The sequence below is a fragment of the Nansenia antarctica genome (genome assembly GCF_963989245.1).
Source record: "Nansenia antarctica genome assembly, chromosome: 13".
Lineage (NCBI taxonomy): Eukaryota > Metazoa > Chordata > Actinopteri > Argentiniformes > Microstomatidae > Nansenia > Nansenia antarctica.
In genome coordinates, this window is record NC_137683.1 from 23718061 (window position 1) to 23741384 (window position 23324).

Sequence of the window (23324 nt, forward strand, 5' to 3'; positions counted from 1 at the left end):
AACCAGCCTGCAGCTCTGCCATTCTGCATCCCCAAGGCACAGACCTGTGCTGCCCCCCACCTCATGAACGGCACGCTGTTCACTAATGTCTACATCAAGAACTTTGGAGAGGACATGGACAACCGCAGGCTGGCGAAGAGGTTCGAGAAATATGGCCCGACCCTGAGAGTCCAGGTCATGACTGATGACAGCGGGAAGTCCAAAGGTTTCGGCTTTGTCAACTTCCAAAGGCACGAGGACGCCCAGAAGGCCGTTGACGACATGAATGGTAAAACAGTCAATGGGAGGCGGGTCTATGTGGGCCGCGCCCAGAAGAGAGGAGAGCGCCAGACTGAGCTGAAGCGCCAGTTTGACAGCGAGAAGCTGGACCGCATGACCAGAGACAAGGTTTGTGAATTTATTAATACTAACATAGAAGTTGATGTACTTTGTAATTATTGTCTATGTATTTGAGGGGTTGAAAAATCATCTCACTAAACAGGGTCTCTCTCTACCAGGGTGTAAATCTGTATGTGAAGAACCTGGACAGCATGGATGATGAGGCCCTGCGCAAGGTGTTCGCCCCCTTCGGAACAATCACCAGTGCAAAGGTGGCGACGGAGGGTGGACGCAGCCAGGGCTATGGCTTCGTGTGCTTCTCCTCCCCTGAGGCGGCCACCAAGGCCATGGCTGGTATGAACGGCCGCATCGTGGCCACCAAGCCGCTTTTAGTGGCTCTGGACAATGGCAGGGAGAGAGCAAGGCCCTCACCACCAGCCAGTTCATGCAGAGGACGGCCAGCGCCCACGCCACGCCATTCTGCATCCCTAAGGCCCAGACACTGAGAAGTGTGTGAGGGGTTGGATTGGACTCTCATGGCCAAACACACACACACACACACACACACACACACACACAGTCACACACACAGGCAGTCACACAATACACAGAAGACACAATAAAAGTATTTACATTTAGATTCTCTCCTTATTCATACATTTAGACAATATCTCCTACTTATTGTTTGCCCCAATACACCTTTTGCACTAAAGACACCTAACTTGGCTATATGACAAGCTCTTTTGGAGTCGGTGTGTGTACACAGGTGAAATAGGATGCTGACATCCTGATAGATATATTTACCTAATAGTGAGCCTGAGAGGTATTCCAAGAGCTTTCCACGGAACCTCATCGGATATATGCTATCAGATATGCTACACAATTACCATCATGGCATGGATCAAAATAAAGCTTCTGCAAAGCTTCTCTGGACTTCATGAAATGCATTTATGCAACGAAGTGTGTCTATAGGTTCTAAACGTTATGTCCACTATCGCAGCGAGTAGGACTGGGGCGCTCAATACACACACACACACACACACACACACACACACACACACACTGACATGGGGAATTAGCCTCCTGTGTTTGTGTGTGAAGTCTTTCTAATCTCTGATCTCTTGGATTAGAGCTCAGATGTGCCAGAGTTAACCTGTAGTGGGGCGTCCGGTGTCCTGGTGTCATTTTACGCACACATTTTCAGGTCGGTTCAAGGCGGTTGCATATTTAAAAAAATAAATACAATTTAAAGTAATTTTTTCTGAGTTGGGTTGTCCCACTCACATTTCATTTTATTGGACAGATATAGTAAAGACAGACAGGAAAGTAAGGAGAGAGGACATGTCAGCAGGGCATGGGCCAGACTCGAACCCAAGCCAACATGGGCACATGTGTGCACTGTAGACAGCGGTGCCAGACCACTGGACCACCACAGGCCACGGTTGCATATTTTCTGACTTATATCTTCTTCACTACTTTTGTTTTCCCCTTTGCTTCTGGGTTTGGATATCGTGTCTGGACATGTGTGTGTGTGTGCGTGTGTGCTTGTGTCTGTGTGTGTCTATGTGTGTGTGTGTGTGTGTGTGTGTGCGCTTTCATGTATGTATGTACTTTTTTTTTACTGTCTAGCCTGGGGAGTTGTGACCAAGGTCTCTTTTACAAGGGAGCCATGCAAACAGAAGAGTAGATCATGGAGAGAGACACGGACACGCAGACAACGAAGACAGTAACAGCCATGTCACAGTCAGAAACAGACAGCAAGACAAGACACAGAGTGAAAAGAGGACAGATGGGGAGAGAACAGAGGTGGGTTGAGCACAGAGTAGGTTATCACTTCAAGCTGCTCTATAAATCCTAATTAGTATTATTTATTATTATAATCCATATAATATTGATTGTCTTTTTGTGAAAAAATATCAGAAACAACGTGCACCACTATCCAATGGTACATTTGATTTCATTTTAATCATTTTAAATCTATTAAACAAATACATTGTTGCGACACAAAAATGTCCCCTATTCGTAGAATGACCCACCGACTACAGTACATGTATAGTATAGTAGTAGTATAGTAGTATAGTATAGTGGATAGTGTATATAGCCTTTATTTATGTAAACCAGCTCTTTTCCCTTCTTGTTTTTAGTATTTTTTACCAAGCACCAGGGGAGCCCCCCCTCCCAAATTTCGTTGTATGGTACCTGTACTGTATTAATGACAATAAAGACCATTCATTCATTCATTCATTCATTCATTCAAGAGGTTTGTCCATCAGAGAGTGGCAGGTGAGGTGCACTGTCTTGCAGAGCAGCCATCCAGACCGACAGGCGGCAGTGCCAATCACGCTGGGTACGTCTTCTTTTGAAGGTTGAGAAGAAGGTCGGATGGTTCTATGGTTCAGCCAATGGAAGAGGAGGAAGTGTGAGGAGGGCGGGATCACGATTGTAAACAGCGAATTCTCTTTGCCGGTGTACCGACACCGGTTTTTGTCAGAAGTAGCGTAGCAGTGCTGCACTTTGGACTGGGATTAATTATTCACTGTCTGTTATGGCTGTTGTACTAAACGTGTTTTCACCGTGGCGATTTGTCAGATTTGCCAGGTGAGTTTGAGGACATTCATTAATTGCTCACACAAAGTTTGGATGACGCGTAGAACACTCATGTCGACATTGGTGGTGCCCTGTCTGTCTCTGTCTGCCTGCCTGTCTGCCTGTCTGTCTGCCTGTCTGTCTGTGTGTCTGCCTTGTCTGTCTGTCTGTCTGGGGCCCTGTCTGTCTGTCTGTCTGACTGTCTGTCTGCCTGTCTGTCTGGGGCCCTGTCTGTCTGTCTGTCTGTCTGTCTTTCTGGGGCCCTGTCGGTCTGTCTGCCTGCCTGTCTGTCTGTCCGTCCGTCCGTCTGTCTGTGTGTCTGCCTTGTCTGTCTGTCTGACTGTCTGTCCGTCCGTCCGTCTGCCTGTCTGTCTGGGGCCCTGTCTGTCTGCCTGTCTGTCTGTGTGTCTGCCTGTCTGTCTGTCTGTCTGGGGCCCTGTCTGTCTGTCTGTCTGGGACCCTGTCTGTCTGTCTGTCTGGGGACGTGAGGTCGAATCAGAGAGATAGCATGTGGCTTAGCTGTCATGTTAGCTAGCTGGCTAGCCCCAATTCATAGGGAACCTGAGTGACAAGCTATTGCTACTGCTGTATTTTCTTGCAAAGCTTTAACGAGCTTCAATAAAGGATATTGTTGCTCTGCTCGACATGCTGGCTTCATCCTCTCTACCGGGGGGTCAGATTAAATAGACTTTCACCTAGGCTAGCACGTTTATGACCTTTGCTCTACATTCAATGCTGCTGTGTGGGGATGGGTGCCTTTGCTCTGTCCAGAACATGCGAAATACTGACACCTAGTGGACGGCGGTATACCCTTCAACATGCTTTAACGTCACTAGAGGAAAGGTGAAGTGATCATCCGCTTGGTGCTGTCCCTGTTTTATATCACAAACCCCATTTATGCAATAGAATATCTGTTATGATTGTTTCACTAGTTAAGTCTTTATCTCAGGTTCGATGAGTTAAGGCCATTGCTGTTGCATTAGTATTCACTTAGATCTACATTGCCCTCAACAGAGTCATATCATAGCCTATTATGTTTTGCCATCGACAAGCAGAGCAGTGCCATTATGAATGAATGAATGAATGAATGGTCTTTATTGTCATTAATATAGTACAGGACAGGTACCATATCATTAACGGTCATGTCACTGATTGCCTTGCATGTCCTCAGGGCAGTTCAAGTGTCACACATTCCCAGTCTGAAGCTGCACATGACGATGTCCGCCCTGGGGGCGTCCGTGGAGGAATTCAACCATGCCAAGAGCCAGATGGGCACGCTGAAGAACGACCCCGGCAACGAGGCTAAACTCCAAATCTATGCCCTCTTTAAACAAGTAAGACTATTGGGATGTTTGATGTTGACCGTGTCTTACCTGGCTTTATTAGGGTATACCTTGGCGGCCACAATAGGGAAGCCATTCGGACCCCATATATATAGGCTACGACATACAGTTGTCAGGTCAAGATCAGGGCCCAGTTGTTCAAAACTTTTGATCTGGATCAGAATGATTCTGATTCATTTTTTGCTATCCAGGATCAGATCGAGCTGGCTGATTTCCCCCGTACGACTCAAAATCAGCCGGATATAATCTGATCCTGGATAGGAAAAAAGAATCAGGATCATTCTGATACAGATGAAAAGTTTTGAACAACTAGGCCCAGATTATTGGCCAATCCCAATCTCTGTATTCAAATGATCTCTCTCTCTCTCTCTCTCTCTCTCTCTCTCTCTCTCTCTCTCTCTCTCTCTCTCTCTCTCTCTCTCTCTCTCTCTCTCTCTCTCTCTCTCTCTCTCTCTCTCTCTCTCTCTCTCTCTCTCTCTCTCTCTCTCTCTCTCTCTCTCTCTCTCTCTCTCTCTCTCTCTGTCTCTCTGTCTCTCTGTCTCTCTGTCTCTCTCTCTCTCTCTCTCTCTCTCTCTCTCTCTCTCTCTCTCTCTCTCTCTCTCTCTCTCTCTCTCTCTCTCTCTCCTGTTTCTGACTAGGCTACTCAGGGACAGTGCAACACTCCCAAGCCAGGGATGCTGGAATTTGTCAACAAGGTCAAGTGGGATGCTTGGAAGTCTCTGGGCTCAATCTCTCAGGTACACTAAACCCCAAATTGCTCCCAATGATCAGGCCGGCACCTTGCATGGTAGCTTGCCGCCATTGTTGTGTGAGGCCATTGTAAAGCGCATTGGAATAAGGCGCTATATACTGTAAGTAGTGCTGTCCCAAACGACAACTTTTCTAACGATTAATCTAGCGATTATTTTATCGATTAGTCTAACGACTAATTTATCGATAACTCTAACGATAATTTTTGTACTGTGTAACATTAGCTAGTAGCTATCCATTTTTCACTCATACACTTAATTGTCTCGCCTGGTAAAATAAAGGTTTAAAAAAAAAAAAAAAGACATTTTGTTTATTACGGCTAACCGACGCATATTACGCAAACCGACGTATTGGCGTAGTCGGTGACTTCGATGACGTCGACTAATCGTAATTAGTCCACAATTTGAATACAATTCGCTAAAGTTCACATTCTGATTCCTTCTATTTTAAAAAAGACGAATATATAGGCTATGTATTTCTTTTATTATGATATGATTTGACACCGGCATGATGATGTCTCCTAATGTGTAGGCTGCCTATGCGAAACAGCGGTTGTTTCCGGTGTGCGCTATAACTCGTGCACAATCGAGTCGAGGCAGAGAGGAGGATAGCGATGTTTCTCTCTGTGATAGTGTGATTATGCAAGCCTTTTCTGAAAGGGATGAGAACCCGATTGTTTCAGCTTCTCCCAGGGAGAAAGTGGTAGAGTTACCATCCTCCCCGAGTCCTACCATACCATCCGCTGACAGCCTATCTCTCCCGGTAACCGGCGAGCGATTGCGTGTCGCTCAAGTAGCTGATCAGTCATTAAACAAATGTTTTTTACATGCAGCTAGTGAGGAATCTGAAATAGGGGGCAACGTAGTTTATTTCCTTAACGATGGGATATTAATGCGTAAATGGTCTCCTCCTAATGCAAATGGTTGTGAGTGGAATACTGTAAAACAAGTGGTTGTGCCTGTGGGTTATAGACAACAGGTGTTATCTGTAGCACATGAGAGCCAGTGGTCAGGACATTTAGGTATAACTAAAACTTATCAGCTGATATTGAAACATTTCTTTTGGCCCGGACTGAAGGCGGATGTTGCCAAGCACTGCCGCTGTTGCCATACTTGTCAGATGGCGGGTAAGCCTAATCAATCCATTCCACCCGCACCATTGCATCCCATTCCTGCTATAGGGGAGCCATTTGAACGTGTAATAATTGATTGTGTTGGACCTTTGCCTAGGACTAAAAGTGGAAGTCAGTATTTGCTCACTACTATGTGCGCTGCTACTCGTTTTCCCGAAGCTGTTCGGTTGCGTAACATATCAGCTAAACGAAATGCGTTCCCAACCAGCGAGACCTGGTTATAGAAATGACGTTGTTTTATTGATAAAAAAAAGGGTCAAACTGGAAAGAGAAAATAGAAAACTCACATTAATCCCAAACAATTTAACAAACTTCAGTTAACGTAATGTGGAGTCCGTTCATTGATCGATGCTGTCTGTTCAGTTCCCAGAGGCGCCCGTTCAGCGCTGGACATATAGCGCGCATGCGAATCATGTTATATTATTATATATTATATAGCTCGCATCTAATCGTATCGGATGAGAAATAGACATTAAATGGCATATATAGGCCGCTACACAACAGTAATCACCGCGACAAACAGCTATATTAGATTTGGAAAAAAATATATATAATTTTGAAAAAAAATATTTTTATTATATTTTAATATGTCCGGAATATATCACGTTTGTCCGGTAAATCGAAATCTTCCCGGACACGATGTCCGGCGGCAATTTTTTCTAACGGAAACCCTGGTCCATTTACCATTTATCTCCCTCTCTATCTCTCAGGAGGAGGCCAGGCAGAAGTATGTGGACCTGATTGTCTCTCTGCTGGCTGCTGAGGGCCAGGTCGCTGCACAGCCTGCTGGGAGTGCCGCCATGTACAAGACGTTGCTGGTCACCACGGAGGACAACATCACCACCATCACCCTAAACAGACCAGAGAGGAAGAACGCCATCACTGTCGACGTGAGGCCCCACAATCTTGTTTAGGGCCGCCCCCCAAAAACAATGCTACATTATTATTAATATGGTCATCTGATCAGCTGACGCAATGCATGGGTGAAGTGGGTGATTGCATATGGTCCCCAAATGAAATGAGTAGGGTTTTTCTGGATATTCGTACACTTGATACACTGATATTGTTCGCCTCACCTTTCTGAAAATGAAATCTGTTTAACAATTAATTAATTAAAGTTTGCATGGCCTAAGAGGCAGTGATTAAAGGTCTGCAAGCCCGATGGGCCCCTTGGAAAATAGGCTTCGGGCCCAGGTAGGGCTCGAGCTGGGGTAAATGTTTAGCTCGTCGGGTAGGGTAGGGCCGTGCGTTAATGCCACGGGCTCGAGCCGAGATTTCAGGCCCGCGCAGACCACTACTAGTGATACAACAAGGTTACTTAGTAGGGATTTCATTTATGTGTATGATTACTGCCTTCATAGCGTTTTCATACTGCTTAAAAAGATAAACACAAATACGTTGTTTACTGATTCGGTCTTTGAAAGCGAATAATATTGTACCTTTTCTCCCCTTTCTGTCCAGATGTATAATGAGATCATCCAAGCTCTGGAAGAAGCTGGCAAAGATGACTCTGTCCTTACTGTGATGACAGGTACTAATAAATCCTCTTCCCCATCCTCCCATCACAACACACCAGAGGCGTGTTCAGTACAGCGGTATTGAGTGTATAAGACCCTTGTTGACCAAAGATCTTCTTGTTCACCCCTCCAAGGTAGTGGAGACTACTATTGCAGTGGCAATGACCTGGCGAACTTCACCAAGATCCCTGAAGGTGGGATCCAGGAGATGGCCAAGGCCTCGGGCGTGTTGCTGAGGTAACAATCTACACTGGGGGAAATAAGTATTCAACACAGCAACAATTTATTTTATTCAACATATTTTACATTTCCATCAGAGCTATTCACATGAAATTTAGACCAGATATTGGTATTAACTAAACAAAACTACTTTCTTCCTTCCTGTGTCATTCCCCTTTATTGCACATAACATTTTTATGGATTAGAGTTAATTTCTTATTTATTTATTTGTTGCTGTGTGTGTTGAGTTAATACCAATGCCTGGTCTATATTTCTAAATATGTGAATAGCTGCAATGGAAATATGTTGGAAAAAAATAAAAATAAATCCCCCACTGTATCTATCTACCCAAAAGTGGCTAGATAACAAAATGATTCTCATGTTCATAACACCAGCAATACTCCTACTCTTACACGTGTTTATGTGTGTGTAGCAACTTTGTCAAGGGCTTCATCGACTTCCCTAAGCCCCTGATCTCAGTGATCAACGGTCCGGCAGTAGGAATCCCAGTGACTCTGCTAGGCCTTTTTGATGTGATCTATGCCACAGAGAGGGTGAGGCATGTCACTGGTTTATTTCATGGTTAACCCCCCACACACACACACCACCACTCCTGGTGCATGACCCCCCCCCCCCCCCATTCTCCATTTTAATATGTATTAAATCCAGTTAGGGTTACCTTTCTTTAAATCCAGTCAGGGTTGCCTTTCGTTAACCTGTGCTCCTCCCCACTCTCTCCTCTCCTGCCAGGCAACATTCCACACCCCCTTCACCCAGCTGGGCCAGAGTGCCGAGGGGTGTTCCTCCTATACCTTCCCTAAGATAATGGGTGCTGCCAAGGTACCACACACACACACACACACACTCCTCAGACACACACACACTCCTCAGACACACCCTTGCTCATTTAGCTGCATCTGACACACTTCAAACAGAAGCCCTCTTCCAATGTGTAAATCAGGTGTGTCTAATAACTGTAACTGTCAAGACATTTGATTTATTTGCACATCGTCACATCTGTTAAAGGCTTAAAGGCCAATGCACACGGCGTGCGATTTTGTCGCACGACAACATTCGATTCTCAATTCACACCACCGAAGTGTGTGGGTGTGAATGGAGAATCGAATGTTGTCGTGCGACAAAATCGCATTGCACGCCGTGTGCATTGTCTCATTCAAAACAATGGAATCGAATTCGCGGTGCGACAAAATCGCGCGCCGTGTGCATTGGGCTTAAGACTCGAAACTCATGATGTCATAATGATTATACTCCGGAAGATGCATCATCAATGTTTTTGCTGATCTGATTGGACCTCCTCTCATATGTCGTTACTATTAGGCCAGTGAGATGCTGCTGTTCAATAAGAAGCTGACAGCCACCCAGGCATGTGAGCGTGGTCTGGTGACGGAGGTGTTCCCCGATAGCAGCTTCCAAACGGAGGTGTGGACCAGAATCAAGGCCTACTCCAAGCTGCCCAAAAACGTGAGTCTACATTTTTACCATTTAGCAGATGCTTTTATCCAAAGCGACAGATTACAGGGACACAATCTCCCTGGAGTAATCTAGGGCTAAGTGCCGGCATACAGAGGAGCCTGACCGAACAGCTAGAAGATCTGGATTTTCGCTGATGATTTGGCACTGCTAGCACACACACACACCAACAGATGCAGGAAAAAACCACACAAACTAGAGATAACAGCTGCTTCACTTGGGCTCAAAATCAACTCGTCAAAAAACAAAAGACATGATCATGTCAGTGGGTGTAATGCCGCTGACAAGTGAATAAATGCCTTTTTTCTCCCATAGTTTTACTAGAAAAACCTTGTAAATTAATGAATAAATAAATAAATAAACTTTGAGTTGCATTTCATGTACGAAAGGCACTATATAAATAAAGCTTTACTTACTTACAAGTGACCTGTACTTGTTTTTAATGCACAAAAAACAGTATCACAGTGTTAGAATGAACAGACACATATGCATACAGAAATACGCATACAGACACATACGCATACTGTATGTTCATTATATCCATTCACTAACTGTCTTTTATTTCCTCCCTCCACCCTGTCACCCTGTCCCTCCCCAGTCTCTAGCCCTGTCCAAGCAGCTGATCCGGGCGGCGGACAAGGAGCGGCTCCACGCCGTCAACGACCAGGAGGTGGTGTGTCTGGTGGAGCGCTGGACGTCAGATGAGTGTATGGCGGCCATCATGAACTTCTTCCAGGGCAAGGCCAAGCTGTGAGGAGGAACCCTCCCTGACCTCATGGCCCAACAGACAGAACGTAGCTTTTTAAAATGTTAAAATAAAAAAACACGATTAAAAACAATCAAATAAACAAACTGCTGCAATGTGGTCGTCGAAGGCACGCAAACACCGCCGCCTTCCACGGCGCCATCTTGAGTATCAATGGTGCAACTACAGCCCCCCAGGTCCATTGTAAGGTTAGGCCAGGTTAGGTTAGTGTCGTCATCCTCTAACCTGGACGAAGACATGACCATGTCAGTGGAGTGTAACGCCGCTGACGAGTGAATAAATGCCTTTTTTCTCCACAGTTTTTACTAGAAAAACCTTGTTAATTAATTAACTGTATAGTATGAATAAACACAAGTGTCCTGTAAAGGTTGTATAGGTTTTTAACAGCTAAGGTAGACACTGTATAATGGTGTTTTCTGTTTGTCTTTAATTTGGGCATTGACACGCTCTACCGTCTGTACTGTAAATAGAGGCAGCTAACAAAGTGCATTGTACATTGAAGTTGGATAGTGCCTTACAGAGTCCACAATGCCTAATGACCAATCTACGGTTTTGGTTGCCTTCTCAACTGGTTGTGTTTTGTACTGTCACCCGTCCACCGATGTTATCATGCACACCACAATGCCACTAATAGGTTTCTCCTCTCCTGAACCAACAAGACCAGTGTGAATGCAGTGATAATGAGTAATAGTAATAATAAATTGATTTTGAGGGAACGTCTGCGTGTTTCGCATGATTAAGGGGATAAAGGAGGTGTCTGTTTTGTGTCTGGGATTGATGAAGAAGAGTGTGAGGGTATTGGTCTGCAATTCCACCAAACCCCCAGTAGAGGGCGAACTTCACTAATAAGACACCAATACCCAAAACCAAAAAAACGATGTTGTCTTTTATTGTCGTTTGCTGTATGGACACAGCTTTAAGCTATAGGCATTTCAATTAGAAAAAAATAACATGGGTTTCTATGAAACATTTCTCTGAACATCTCTCTAAGCTTTTAAAACCTCAAAATGAGTTTGCTACCATAGAACGACGTAGTCAGCTGAAGCAAGCCCACACAGCTTTTTTTAGGAACTTCCTTTTTCTAGTAGTATTTACAGTCATACACAATATACAGTTTCATTGCATTCTCACTCATCTTCAACCTTTCACCTCTTGACTTACAGGTTGTTAGAGGCACTGTGATGTCAATGACACACAAATAAATAATAATAATAACAAATAAAGATGGATAGACAGTAAAACAACAGGGGATAGCGTAGAGGGAAATACAGTACATCACTAACCAACGTTCCATGGAGGGCCCTCCTCCATATAGGGGCCTATGTGCAGTCACCCCTATAGCCCCACACGGGGACTCTGCTTTGCATGTCACACCTGGTTGCCTTGACCTTTCCCTGACCAATAGAAGGTCCTGTACATCATAACTCATGATAACATCATAACTGCCAAGGAAAACATTGACAGATAAAGCCACATCCCGAAAGGTTACATTTCCTATCTGGGCTGCAAATTCAAATGGATCAGAATGTAATGGATGTGGACAATGGTTGTGTGTGTATAACGGTTTTTGTGTGACATAGTGTTTGTTTGTAATATTGTAGACCTGAGTCACTTTTTCAGTGTGGAGGCGGTGGACATTTGAAAACAAACAAAACAGCCACAATGCAATTTTAGAAGCTGTGCTGACTCATTCTGGAAATCAGTTAGTTGTGCAAATAAATCATTGGCTAGGAGGAATGGCGTTGGCTCATTTGGTTATCTTATCGTTAACTGTGTCAGCAGCATTGAACAAACTTATCAGGAAGAGAATGTAGAATCCCCCATGCTACACAATGTGGACGTATGGAAGTCATCCATAGACACAGAGCAAGATATACGCACATAGATAGATAGATATGTAGCAACTCAGGGCAGGGGTAGGGCATGCTATGCCATGATCTGTTCAGGGACTACCCCAGTGTGCAGAGCTCTTCGAGGTCATAAGCATTCCATTGTGAGCTTTGTCTTTGTCACAAAGAGACAGCAGTTGAAATGCTCCTTCGCCCACAGGTAATATAATAATATAATATAATATTGTGTAGGCGTAAGTCCATGGCTTGGATCCTGTTCCTTTCAGCTGTAAGTGTCCAGGGAATAGAGGGGCCACACATTTGTTTCTAGGTGAAGCCAACTTGTTTGTCCAGGAAACTACAGACTTTATCTTATACCATTCCTTTTTTCTCTCGGGTAGTCAGCAGGACACCCCCCCCCCCGCCCCCGCCCCCGCCCCCTCCCCTGCCTCTTCACACCTACACCTCATCCCTCCCTCGCCCTTTCGAGAGCCCCGCCCAACCAAATGTTGGCATTTCCAAAAGTTCAGGGCAATAACATGATAGTGTTCACTGTGTGACATCACAGAGGGGGGGGGGGCACACAACACTGAATGTTGCATGGCGCTCTCTGTCTCGGTGCAGCGACCCGGCTCAGAGTCCCAGAGGAGAGAGAGGGATGGGAAGGGAGGAGAGAGGGAGGGGAGGGAGGGATTGTGCCAGTACGAAATCTTTATCAAAAAGCAGAGGAAGAGCTAAAAGCCAGACAGCGTTCCCTCGCCATTTAAGTCATCTTGCGCTCAGTCGGTTGAACCTTCCATAATGGACTGTTGTGGTTTCCCTGGTAGAATGCACTAGAAGACGACCGTCTATCTGCCCCCTCTGGAGCCGGGACCACAGAGAGAGACGCATCAACACATCCGACTGTCATGTTCTATTTTAGTCACAATATTTTTTTTTTCAAATCAGTAAAGCACTTTACACAGAACAGTTAATTTACAGCTACCATACTTGAGCGGGGCACTAGAAGTCATGTGGCTTAGTTTCTTTTCGTTTTTTTTTTAACAAGGATGGCATCCGACAATCTTGTCGGATGTCATTTGTGACTTGATTCAAAGTTTCAAAGTTAAGTGTTTTAAACACTCAACTCAACTGTTATATAGGCACTAGGACTCGGGGGAGCGATCACCACATACTCTCTCATAAAACTTACATAAAACAGCGTCGCCTTTCAAACCTCTTGCTACCTACAATCCCACTGCTGTCTGAAGCTGAACTAATTAAGACAGAGTCAAGTGTTATAGAATCGTCGTGCTTACATCGCCAGTGGCTCTACAGAGCTCTACAGTGATATGATGGAAATGCTCCGGAAAATACAGTGATATGATGGAAATTCTCTCTCTTTCTCTCATCCACTCTCTCTTTTCTCCACCTTTCTCCTTCCTTCTATCTACCCCCCCCCCTCCAATACAGTGACATGACGGAAATTCTCTCATCCCCTCTCTTTTCTCCACCTTTATCCTTCCTACCCCCCTCCCCCCCAATACAGTGACATGACGGAAATACTCTCTCTCTCTTTCTCTCATCCCCTCTCTCTTTTCTCCACCTTTCTCCTTCCTTCTATCTAACCCCCCCCCCCCCCATCTCTCTGTCTGACTGTGGGGCCCAGACCGAGGGCTCCTCTCCATCTCTGCGTTTGACAGATGGCAGTTAAGCCCAGGCAGTCATATTGCTGATGGATGTGTTCTCCCTACAGGGGAACAGCCATCAGCCCTCCAGTCTAGTGTTACTGTTACCACAGCCGGCCAGGAAGTCGTCCAATGGAGACAAACACAATTGAGGGAGGTAGAGCATCCAAGAGGAGGGGGAGGAAGAAGAGGGGGGAAGGAAATGGTTCTGTGAGAGTTGGCTGCTCTTACAGGTGCATGAGTTTGTCGTCTGTGAACCTTTAAGATGTATCAAGGGGTTGGGCAGCTACATCCAAACACAATGCGTTAGCCCACTAGTGTTGAGACAGTGCTTTGGATGTTGTACATAGACTCGAATAACAGAGTCGTCGTTTTTTTTACCCCCCCATCATTATATTGATTCCACAGGCTCTGTGACGGTAGCCTGCTAGACATGTCGATATGCACCTCCTCTGCTTCAACTCACCAGGTCCTTTCAAATAAAGTACGATTCTATTCTATTCCATTACATCGCATTTAATGTACTACATTCACTACGACTGTATCCATAACACACTCATATGTCACCTGTATGTTACTATACAGTATATACAGTTCCTTCGTGTCCAGTAAAAGGATACAGTATGTATCCAATGGGATATAGTATGTATCCATTAGATAATGCAAGTAACACCCAACGGTCATAAATAACGGTCCCTACATATCCTGCTAGAGTCTCTCTCTCTCTCTCTCTCTCTCTCTCTCTCTCTCTCTCTCTCTCTCTCACTCTCTCTCTCTCTCCCTCTCTCTCGGTCCGTCTCATTGTCAGCCTGTGACAACTGTGTGTTTGACTGCTGAACACTCGGGTGCAAGGCAAGCATTAGTCAAAACCCCAGTATCCGATATGTGACACTGTGTTGTTTATAGGGTAAGAAGAGACAAGGAGAGGGAGGCACCGTAACTGCCTACAGCTTGGACAGCAGCCTTGGGGAGGGAAGAGTGAAGAGTGAAGGGGCAGTGGGATATTAAAGAGAGGGAGGAGAGGAGAAGAGAAGAGGGAGGACGGAAGGGTCCCGGGACACCCCCTGCCATGATGAGTGATGTTCCCAAGGGGTAGCGGTGGCCTAGTGGATAAGGAGTTAAACGGGTGATCAGAAGGTCATGAGTTCAAATCCCATCTGGGAACGCCACCACTAATGTGCCATTGAGTAAGGCCCTTAGTTAGCCCTAAGTTACTCCAGACTGTGCCTGTAATCTCACTGTAAGTCGCTTTGGATAAGGGTGTGTAAATGGGAGAGCCCTTGTTCGCCCTTCCGAGGCTGGGACTTCTGAAGTCACATTTGGAGAAGGGGCTTCAGAGGCTACAATGAGGACAAGAGGAGAGGCTGGAGAGGGGAAAAGATGGATGGATGGAGAGATAGAGGTGGGATGAGGGGAGCGAGATGGAAGGCGAGATAATAAGAAAGGGTCTGAGGTTCCTTGGTGCAAAGAACCTTCTGCAGTCTGCGGACTGCCACGCCTGCAGCGTGAAGGGTTTATTATCTTATGAGTGCACTTTGGGGGCTCGGGGAGTCACACAGGCAACGCCGCCTTCCCACCCCCCCAAAGTTTCACATGTTGTGTCCTGTAGTAAAAAAGATTTACATATCAACTTCTCTAATAGAAGCACGTACACTTAAATGACCTATGGTGGTAGTGCGGTGGCTCCCTGGATGTGCTGCTACATCCTGAGATGAAGCATTACTGGAGAAGAAGAGCTAGTTGTCAAGCCAACTGTAGGGAACACAAGGAAAACATTTTTACCTAAAATGATAAAGTGGGGGAAACAAGTATTGGATACATCAACATATTTCCATTGCAGCAATTCACGTGAAATTTAGACTAGACATTGGTATTAACTCAATCCATAAAAAGTGATGTGCACTAAAGGGGAATGACACAGGAAAGAAGTATTAGACACACTAACTGAAATTTATTGAATACTTGGTGGAGAAACCTTTGGTAGAGACTTTGTGTACAAAAAACACAGTGATAATGTACGATTTTGGCCCATTCTTCAACACAGACAGTGTTTAAATCTTGAAGATCTTCACTGTAGGTATGGTATTTCTAGAATCACATGCAGAGCCATTTCTCCTCCAAACATGGTGCGTCGTATTGTTTGCCGAAAGGTTTGATTTGACTACATTCTCCCAGTAATCTACAAGCTTCTCCAAATGTTCTGTAGCAAACTTCAAATGAGCTTCAACATGCCTTTTCTTCAGTAACGGAGTCTTCCGGGGGGGTGATCGTGAATGGAGATCTTGGCTCTTGGGCTACTCTTCTGACTAACTTTCTGACTGCCCGGTCAGAAATCTTGCGAGGAGCTCCTGTGCGTGGCCGGTTGATTAGGAGTTGAGAAATCGTCCTCAGATGACGCAGTGACCTGGGTAGCCCTGCATGATAAAGTAGGACGTTATGCGACTCAGAAGTTGTGACCCTGTGGACTAGGGGTGGGCATCGACGATCGATAATTGATCGATAAGGATCTTGGTCGATCACAAAATAAAACATTTGGTCGACCAAATGTTTTATTTTGTGATCGACCAAGATCCTTATCGATCAATTATCGATCGTCGATGCCCACCCCTACTGTGGACTGCTCTAGTGAGAGGTTTAATGGGCCTCACCTCAGCAAGAGGGTCACAAATGAACGCTGGGTAAATCCCCGGTTTAAAAAAAAGAATAGTCAAATGCTTACACATCTACAGAGACAGGTGACATGGCCTGTGTTACATAAAATTACATAAAATAGGCATAATGCCTATGATTTGATATCCTCCCATGCAGCTCATACTATTACATGCAAAACAGTGAGTCAGAAGGAATATGATTCTGGTAACAATAACTGAACATTTTGACCTGATTACTAAAGGGTCTGTTCACCCACGCCGGTCTGAACTTACAACAACCTGCTGATCTATTAATCACATTTCTACAATTGTATTCAAGGGCTGTACATTTGCATTCCCTCAAATTCTCTATTTTCCATTTTTTATTGCAATGTTACAGTACATCCAAATGGAAAGTAAGTCTACATTAACTCTTTTGACCGGCCCATTTATAGTGTATACTCCAAGACGAGATGTTAAGTCATCCATATATTATTCAAATGTTACTTTTTTAGAATATACTAGTCTCAAATCTCAAAGGCATTTAAATTCACTGCAGGAAACCTTAATGGTGGATGATTCTCCAAGTATGCAGTTCAGTATGTTGTCCTTTCATATAGCCCAAAAGACATATAAATATTTTGTATAAAGATTTTCTGAGAATCCCGCTTTTTAATTTTGCAAAACTGTTCTGACCCAATTTTGGGGGGTAATTACAGCGTTGGTTGGTTACTTGGTGTGAAGAATCTCCATGTGACCTAAAGGCTAAACATGCATCTCCCCTTTGGCCCCCTGTTCCAGTACATCTGATCCCAGTACGATATATAAACCCTACTTGGCTTGCCCCAACTCACTACAGGGCTGGATGGGCTGGGATAAGAGCACTCCGGTCTTCCAGACAGGAACAGTCATCCCATGTACATTATGTATTACCGCGGCAACCGGCTGTCTCTTTCCTAAGTTTGAAACAGAGAAATTAGGTTACACATCATCATGCGAGCGTGGTTACAAACCAACTCTGTTACACAGTACAGTTACACACCTGAAATAAGGACATGAATGCGTGAAAGTAGACACTAGTATCACAATACATCAGTGTTAAGATCATCAGGGTCTTGACACTAAGACCATTAGGGTATTAACTCTGATGGGCTGGTTATCTTTCAATGTATCCACACCTTCAGGCTGTCCACTCAGCATAATGGATAGTCTAGTGTCATTTGGGTATGGCAGGGTATGCAATGCGGAAAACGCATGGTTCCAATCCCTAAAACCCCCCAAAATACATGTAGACTACCAGACACTCACTTCCCTCTCTAATAGCACATGTAACCTGTCTCATTTAGAAAAAGCTCAAGTCGGGTAGCCTTACGCTGTCATTTTCCAGTCTAGCATCTTCGACGATCGGCTCTTCTGGGCTACTTCTAACTAACACCGTAAACCTGGTCGCTACCTGGTTAGTTCTGAAGGATTGGTTGCATAGCAACCAAACAGCGAATTATTTGAGCCACATTCATGGAACGGAACTCAAAATTAAGCTGAAATTAATCAAATTATCAAAACAAGTCTGAATTAGCTCTAATGGCGCTTCGTGGAACAGCCCCCAGGTGAAGTTTACCAGTATGCAGCGGATTGTTACCGTTTACCTATTTATATAGAAAGGGCATGGCTCTCTCACACACACACATACACACACACACACACACACACACACACACACACACAGTACACGGCTCACACACACAGTACACGGCTCACACACACACACACGGCTCACACACACACACACACATACATGGCTCACACACACACAGACACAGACACAGACACAGACACAGACACACACACAGACACAGACACACACACACACACACGTACACACATACACATACACACACACACACACATACACACATACACATACACATACACACACAGTACACGGCTGTACACAGTACACACACAGATACACACATACATGGCTCACACACACACACACACACACACACATCTTTCTGTGAGTCCGCCCAAATTAGGAATATGATTCTTTCAGTGATTCTCTAATACCTTAGGTTTAAGACGCGATTGTAGATGTCACTACTTAGTTTTAGGCCACGTTTTGTTTAATGGGACACTCTCATGCATTTCGGGACCTTTTGAGCCCCTCAGGTCAACCCCTCTCTCGCAATGACTTTGAGTTCCGGTGTTCCTTTGTCCTCTGTGTTTACTGACTAAGCAGCTTTTACAGTGCGGGGGGGTCAAAGTGAAAACCCTGAGCTGCACGTGTGTCAGGTGTTGTTCATCACCGCTGGCTGTTTGATCTGGAGGCCCTCGTCAAAGAGCAGCAGTGCTCGCGTGTTGAGCTGAACTGTTCCCCCTCTACTCATTGCTTTTTCAAGTGGTTTCTGAGGGACAGTTGACGATGGCTTACTGTCATCAATGCATTCCAAGTGTTTTCATGCATTTGTAAGAATAATATTAATTATAGTTATTAGTTAGTTTTAGACTTGAATTATATATTTATGAATAATGCCATCTGTAAGCCTCATCAACGTCAAAGAGATGAGTAAGATAAAACAGATTTTCTGTAAATTCAGGAACACTATCTGACAAGGGAACGCTATCTGACATGACACCGGCACCTCCTGATATACAAATGAAGCACTGATCCAAATTACTGTGTGTGTGTATGTGTGTATGTGTGTATGTGTGTATTGTTGTATCTACTGTACTTGTTTTTATCAGTATTATTTTTTGTAATGGGAGTGGGTTCAATGTTTTTTTCCACGCAATCTGTGAGGGATATGGGGAAACATATTTTGGATGAGGGAGGGTAATACATTTTCATATTTTAGAGGTCCGATTTCCTTCGTGTACTCCCCAGTAACCATCAGCCCCTCACTGCATATCGTCAGTCAGCCATAGTGTGGGTTTGTTTGTGTGTGCCCACATTTTAAGTGGAAGCATTCGTATTAGAGTTAACAGCCTAGGCGCCAGTATCTGCTTCGTAAAACAAGCCCACCCAAAAAACGTTAAGCTTACTGAATCATCATCTCCTGTTGTGTGCGGTGGTATATTTACTGTGGCAACCATATACGACGCCCCCCTAGCTAGGCCCCACCACACACACACAGACACACAAACACAAAAAAACACACACCTCAGCCCAAGTGCAAGCTGGGACACGGGTTCAGTAATTAGCTCGGCTCGGCTGGGGCTGGGGCTGGAGCTCAACGCTCAGTTGCTGAGTAATCAGAAGGTTTTACAGGTGTCGGAAACGCGTGGGTTCAGCTTCGTACTCCTGCCTCTCTGACGAATCCTTAAATGGGCATCATTAAAGCGGAGGGACACCTTCTCACCCCAGTGATGTCATTCTTTCATGTCGGAGAGAGTCTGTCTGCTTGTAGTTTGTGTTTACTGACTAAGCAGGCTTTTTACAGCGCGGGGAGTCAGAGTGAAAAACCCTGAGCTGTACGTGTTGATCATCGCCGCCGGCTGTTTGATGTGGAGGCCCCACGTCAAAGAGGAGTAGTGCTCGGGCGCTGAACCGACACACAGAAGTGAGAGCAGACGTGATGTGCCGTGAGTCTGTGGCCTCAGGGCCAGGAAAGTGAGTCTTGTTTTTTGCACGCCTGTGAGTAAAACTCTCAAGCTGTGCCTCCAGCTCCACACAAAGGCTCCCTACTGACATTATGCTCAAATATCTCTTCATCAAAGTGAAAATAATGACTTGTTTAGAAACAGGTTATACTTTTATTTTGTAATTATAGGTCTCTCATCTCCAGTGCCAGTGTAACAGTGTAACCCTAACCCTAACCTTCTCATAGGGTGGAATCCCTAACAGATTTCCCATTGACATCAACGCAAGATGTCATCAAATGTCGGAGTTGTGCGGGAAAATCTCAAAGTTAAGAATTCTACCCAGCTCAGTGTTTAGCTCAGTGGGCTTACACAGTCTTGTGGTGCTCAGGAGACGATCAGGAGGCGAGATGATTGCAGCATGTAGCCACAGACCAACAGGCCTCTAACCATAAGGCTATATACTAAGAGGAAATGGACCACAGGTCCCTAACCATTATAGAGGAACTGGAGCTTGGCCTCCCTCCAACAGTAAGACGGACTCTGTAGGCTGCCGTGGAAACACTGAGAGGAAATGTTGGATTACCGCGGCGACCTCGCACCTCATTCGCCTCCACTGACACCATTCGTATTGAAAAACCGGCCGCCACCTCGACTCTCCAGGGCTCGATACACCTGCTGGCATTTCTGTCTTAAAGCTGAAGTAACATACAGCGTCTTTGTTGTTGCTGTTTGAGTTTACTCGTCCATCGAGTCCCGCACAGCTCTCACACCAGACAGGCCGAAAGTACCATTGTTCCTTCCTACAAGAGGCTGAGCGAGAGAGAGATAAAGTGAGAGTGTGTGTGAGAGAAAGAAGGGGGGGGGGGTGGTTTCAGGCTTGACTGTGAAGAGAGAGAGAGAGGGATCGGATCGGCTCAAGAGAGAGGAGTCGGGGCAAGGTTAATTAGCACAGGTGTGGGGAGTTGTTAATTAACCTCACCCCGGCTACGCTGCCCTGAGCCGCTCCAATGTCTCTCTCTCTCTCTCTCTCTCTCTCTCTCTCTCTCTCTCTCTCTCTCTCTCTCTCTCTCTCTCCATCTCCCCATTTTTGAAAGTCTCTGGCAGCTTCGCCCCGCTCCTTTTTGCTATGACGTCATATCCCAGAGTCTACCTTTAAAGCATTATTTATCACTTCATCAGTACTTTTTTCCCCCTCATTTCTCTCTGTTTTCATATAAAAAGCTACAGTTTAGGAGAAGCTCTGAGAGCAGGAGAGAGAGATTCACATCCGTCTGAAACGCAGGTCCACAGAGAGACACAGTCCTAGCCATGACAAGTCTTCTAAACGAGATTCCCTGGGCGAAGCTAAGATGGGAATGCGGGTAGTAGATAAAGTGAAAAATAACCCCTGGAAATCCTTTTTTTAAATTACGACTAGTGCTGATTAATAATTTCATACAGTTTCCTGTGATCCTGAAAAAAAGAAATCAAATGGGCTCTACAGGAAAAAAGGCAGAGCAGATTCTTCTCACTGCCAAAGGAAGTGGTTTTCACTAGACAAGAGACATGCCTTTTTGGGTCAATTAGAATGCGATGGGAGTGAAGCGTATGCACTTCGTTCTACACTTGCCATGATGAGGTTGAAAAAAAAAACGAGTATAATTATAGGACACAACTCAGCCTTCTCGACACATTCCATAATTCAACTATACAATAACAAACAGATTTCACAACCTATGTTGTTTTCTTTTGTGTCGCCCCTCCCCCACACAACCTCGCCACTTCCCCCTTGGTTACAGAGAAGAGAGATGAGATCATAGTTGTATTTTGGAGTGTGTAACCATCTAGCCTCAGGGCATGTAGACTGAGGGGATCTACCTAAAACAGCTTAGTCGTGCCAACTGATGTCATACATACACCAATAAAACCTCGCACACCTAGCCTAGCCTGAACACACAAAAGTCTCAAGACTTGTTCAATACTTTTAAAAACAAGAGTAGGAGGGGGGAGACACAGTCAAGGCCAGACAATTTAGGACTTGTTTAATACTTTTAAAACAGTGGAGGAGGTTCGTCAACGAGCGAGGCCAGACAGTTAAGGCGTGTGTGTGTCATCGCGTATTGAGCCATGGATTGATCAACACGAAGGTGGGGCTCAGGCCTCACACAGAACTCTGGCTCCTGACAGACAGGGAGACGTGGAGGCTGTGTTCTGTGACTGACAGGTGGTCTTAGCTGTACCTTCTGACCCAGAGGGGGGGGTGGGGGGCGGGGGCGGTGGGGTGGTAGGGGCCTAGGGAAGGGGGCAGTTTATGTCAGTTTATATTAAGAGTGGCAGACACTATCAGATCTTTATCTGTGCATCACTACAGCAGAGAATTACCGTAAATAAGCCACAGACCCACTGCAGTTATGACAAAACTTTTTCATAACTTTAGTTTTTTTTCCAGTGTAGGAAAAACAGAGGCTAGACACATGGATTAGGTCAAGAGTAATCAACGGCTAGATTCCTGATCCTGATTACAATTGTGGCAACGCGAAACATTACAAGGTTGATCATACAATAACTAAATACATAAACAAAATATATACTAGTATCAAATAGAATGGACAGTAAGTATGAATAAGATCTTTATCTGTGCATCACTACTAGGGGTGTAAATCACCAGCTTCATCACGATACGATATTATATCGATTTGTTTGTATGACGATACAATGTTTGACGATATCACAATGTCAGTCACGATACGATTTCGATTCGATTCGATTCAAGATCGATATGACGATATGATCGATATGACGCGATATCAAATGCCAATCTAACACAATTATCAATTGTAATAAGTGGTAATTAACATACAGCTCATTAACATACACACACACACACACACACACACACACACACACAGGTTCAGAGAGACATCCAGTCACACACGCACACACACACACACGTCCACACACGTGTCACACACGTCCAGCAGGTCTGATATTGGTCTGACTGGATTCGCCTCGAAGAGTAGATGTTAAAAAATATCTTTGGTGTCCAAAACGGTCAATGTATTCGCCCATTAGACTCCCGTTAGACGCACTCTCATTAGACGCACTCACACAAGCCGAACATTTCCGAAGATCACCGGAGATTGCCGAACGCGAGAGGAGGAGGAGCCGAGAAGTGGAGCCGAGCCAGAGTAGACAGTCACACACGGTGAATGCGAGTCACACATTGCGAACGCGAGTATGTTAACGTTCAGAGAGATGTTCCAAAATATATATTAAAAGGGATAGACTTACTGTCTCTCATCAAAAATGAAAAACATTCGTATCTTTTTCAAGTCTCTCTCTCTCTCTGCGCGCATAAGATGACGATATATATCGATATTTTTACATTGCATCGATGTAATCAGATCGTTAGTCAATGAATCGATGCATCGATGTGAATCGATGTATCGTTACACCCCTAATCACTACTACAGCAGAGAGTTACCGTTACGTAAACCACCAGAGGCCTCTAGAAA

At 44.9% G+C, this 23324-nt stretch overlaps 1 protein-coding gene across 1 annotated transcript; it reads left to right on the plus strand.

Moving 5' to 3' along the window:
* Positions 1-2766: 2766 nt before the first annotated feature.
* Positions 2767-10855, plus strand: eci2 (enoyl-CoA delta isomerase 2). Its single transcript, XM_080544105.1, has 10 exons — positions 2767-2916; positions 4076-4238; positions 4886-4984; positions 6840-7019; positions 7591-7660; positions 7781-7883; positions 8299-8419; positions 8616-8705; positions 9204-9347; positions 9955-10855. Exons 1-10 carry the CDS (start codon positions 2864-2866, stop codon positions 10108-10110), a joined length of 1179 nt encoding a protein of 392 aa, XP_080400231.1. The 5' UTR covers positions 2767-2863; the 3' UTR covers positions 10111-10855.
* Positions 10856-23324: the final 12469 nt, after the last annotated feature.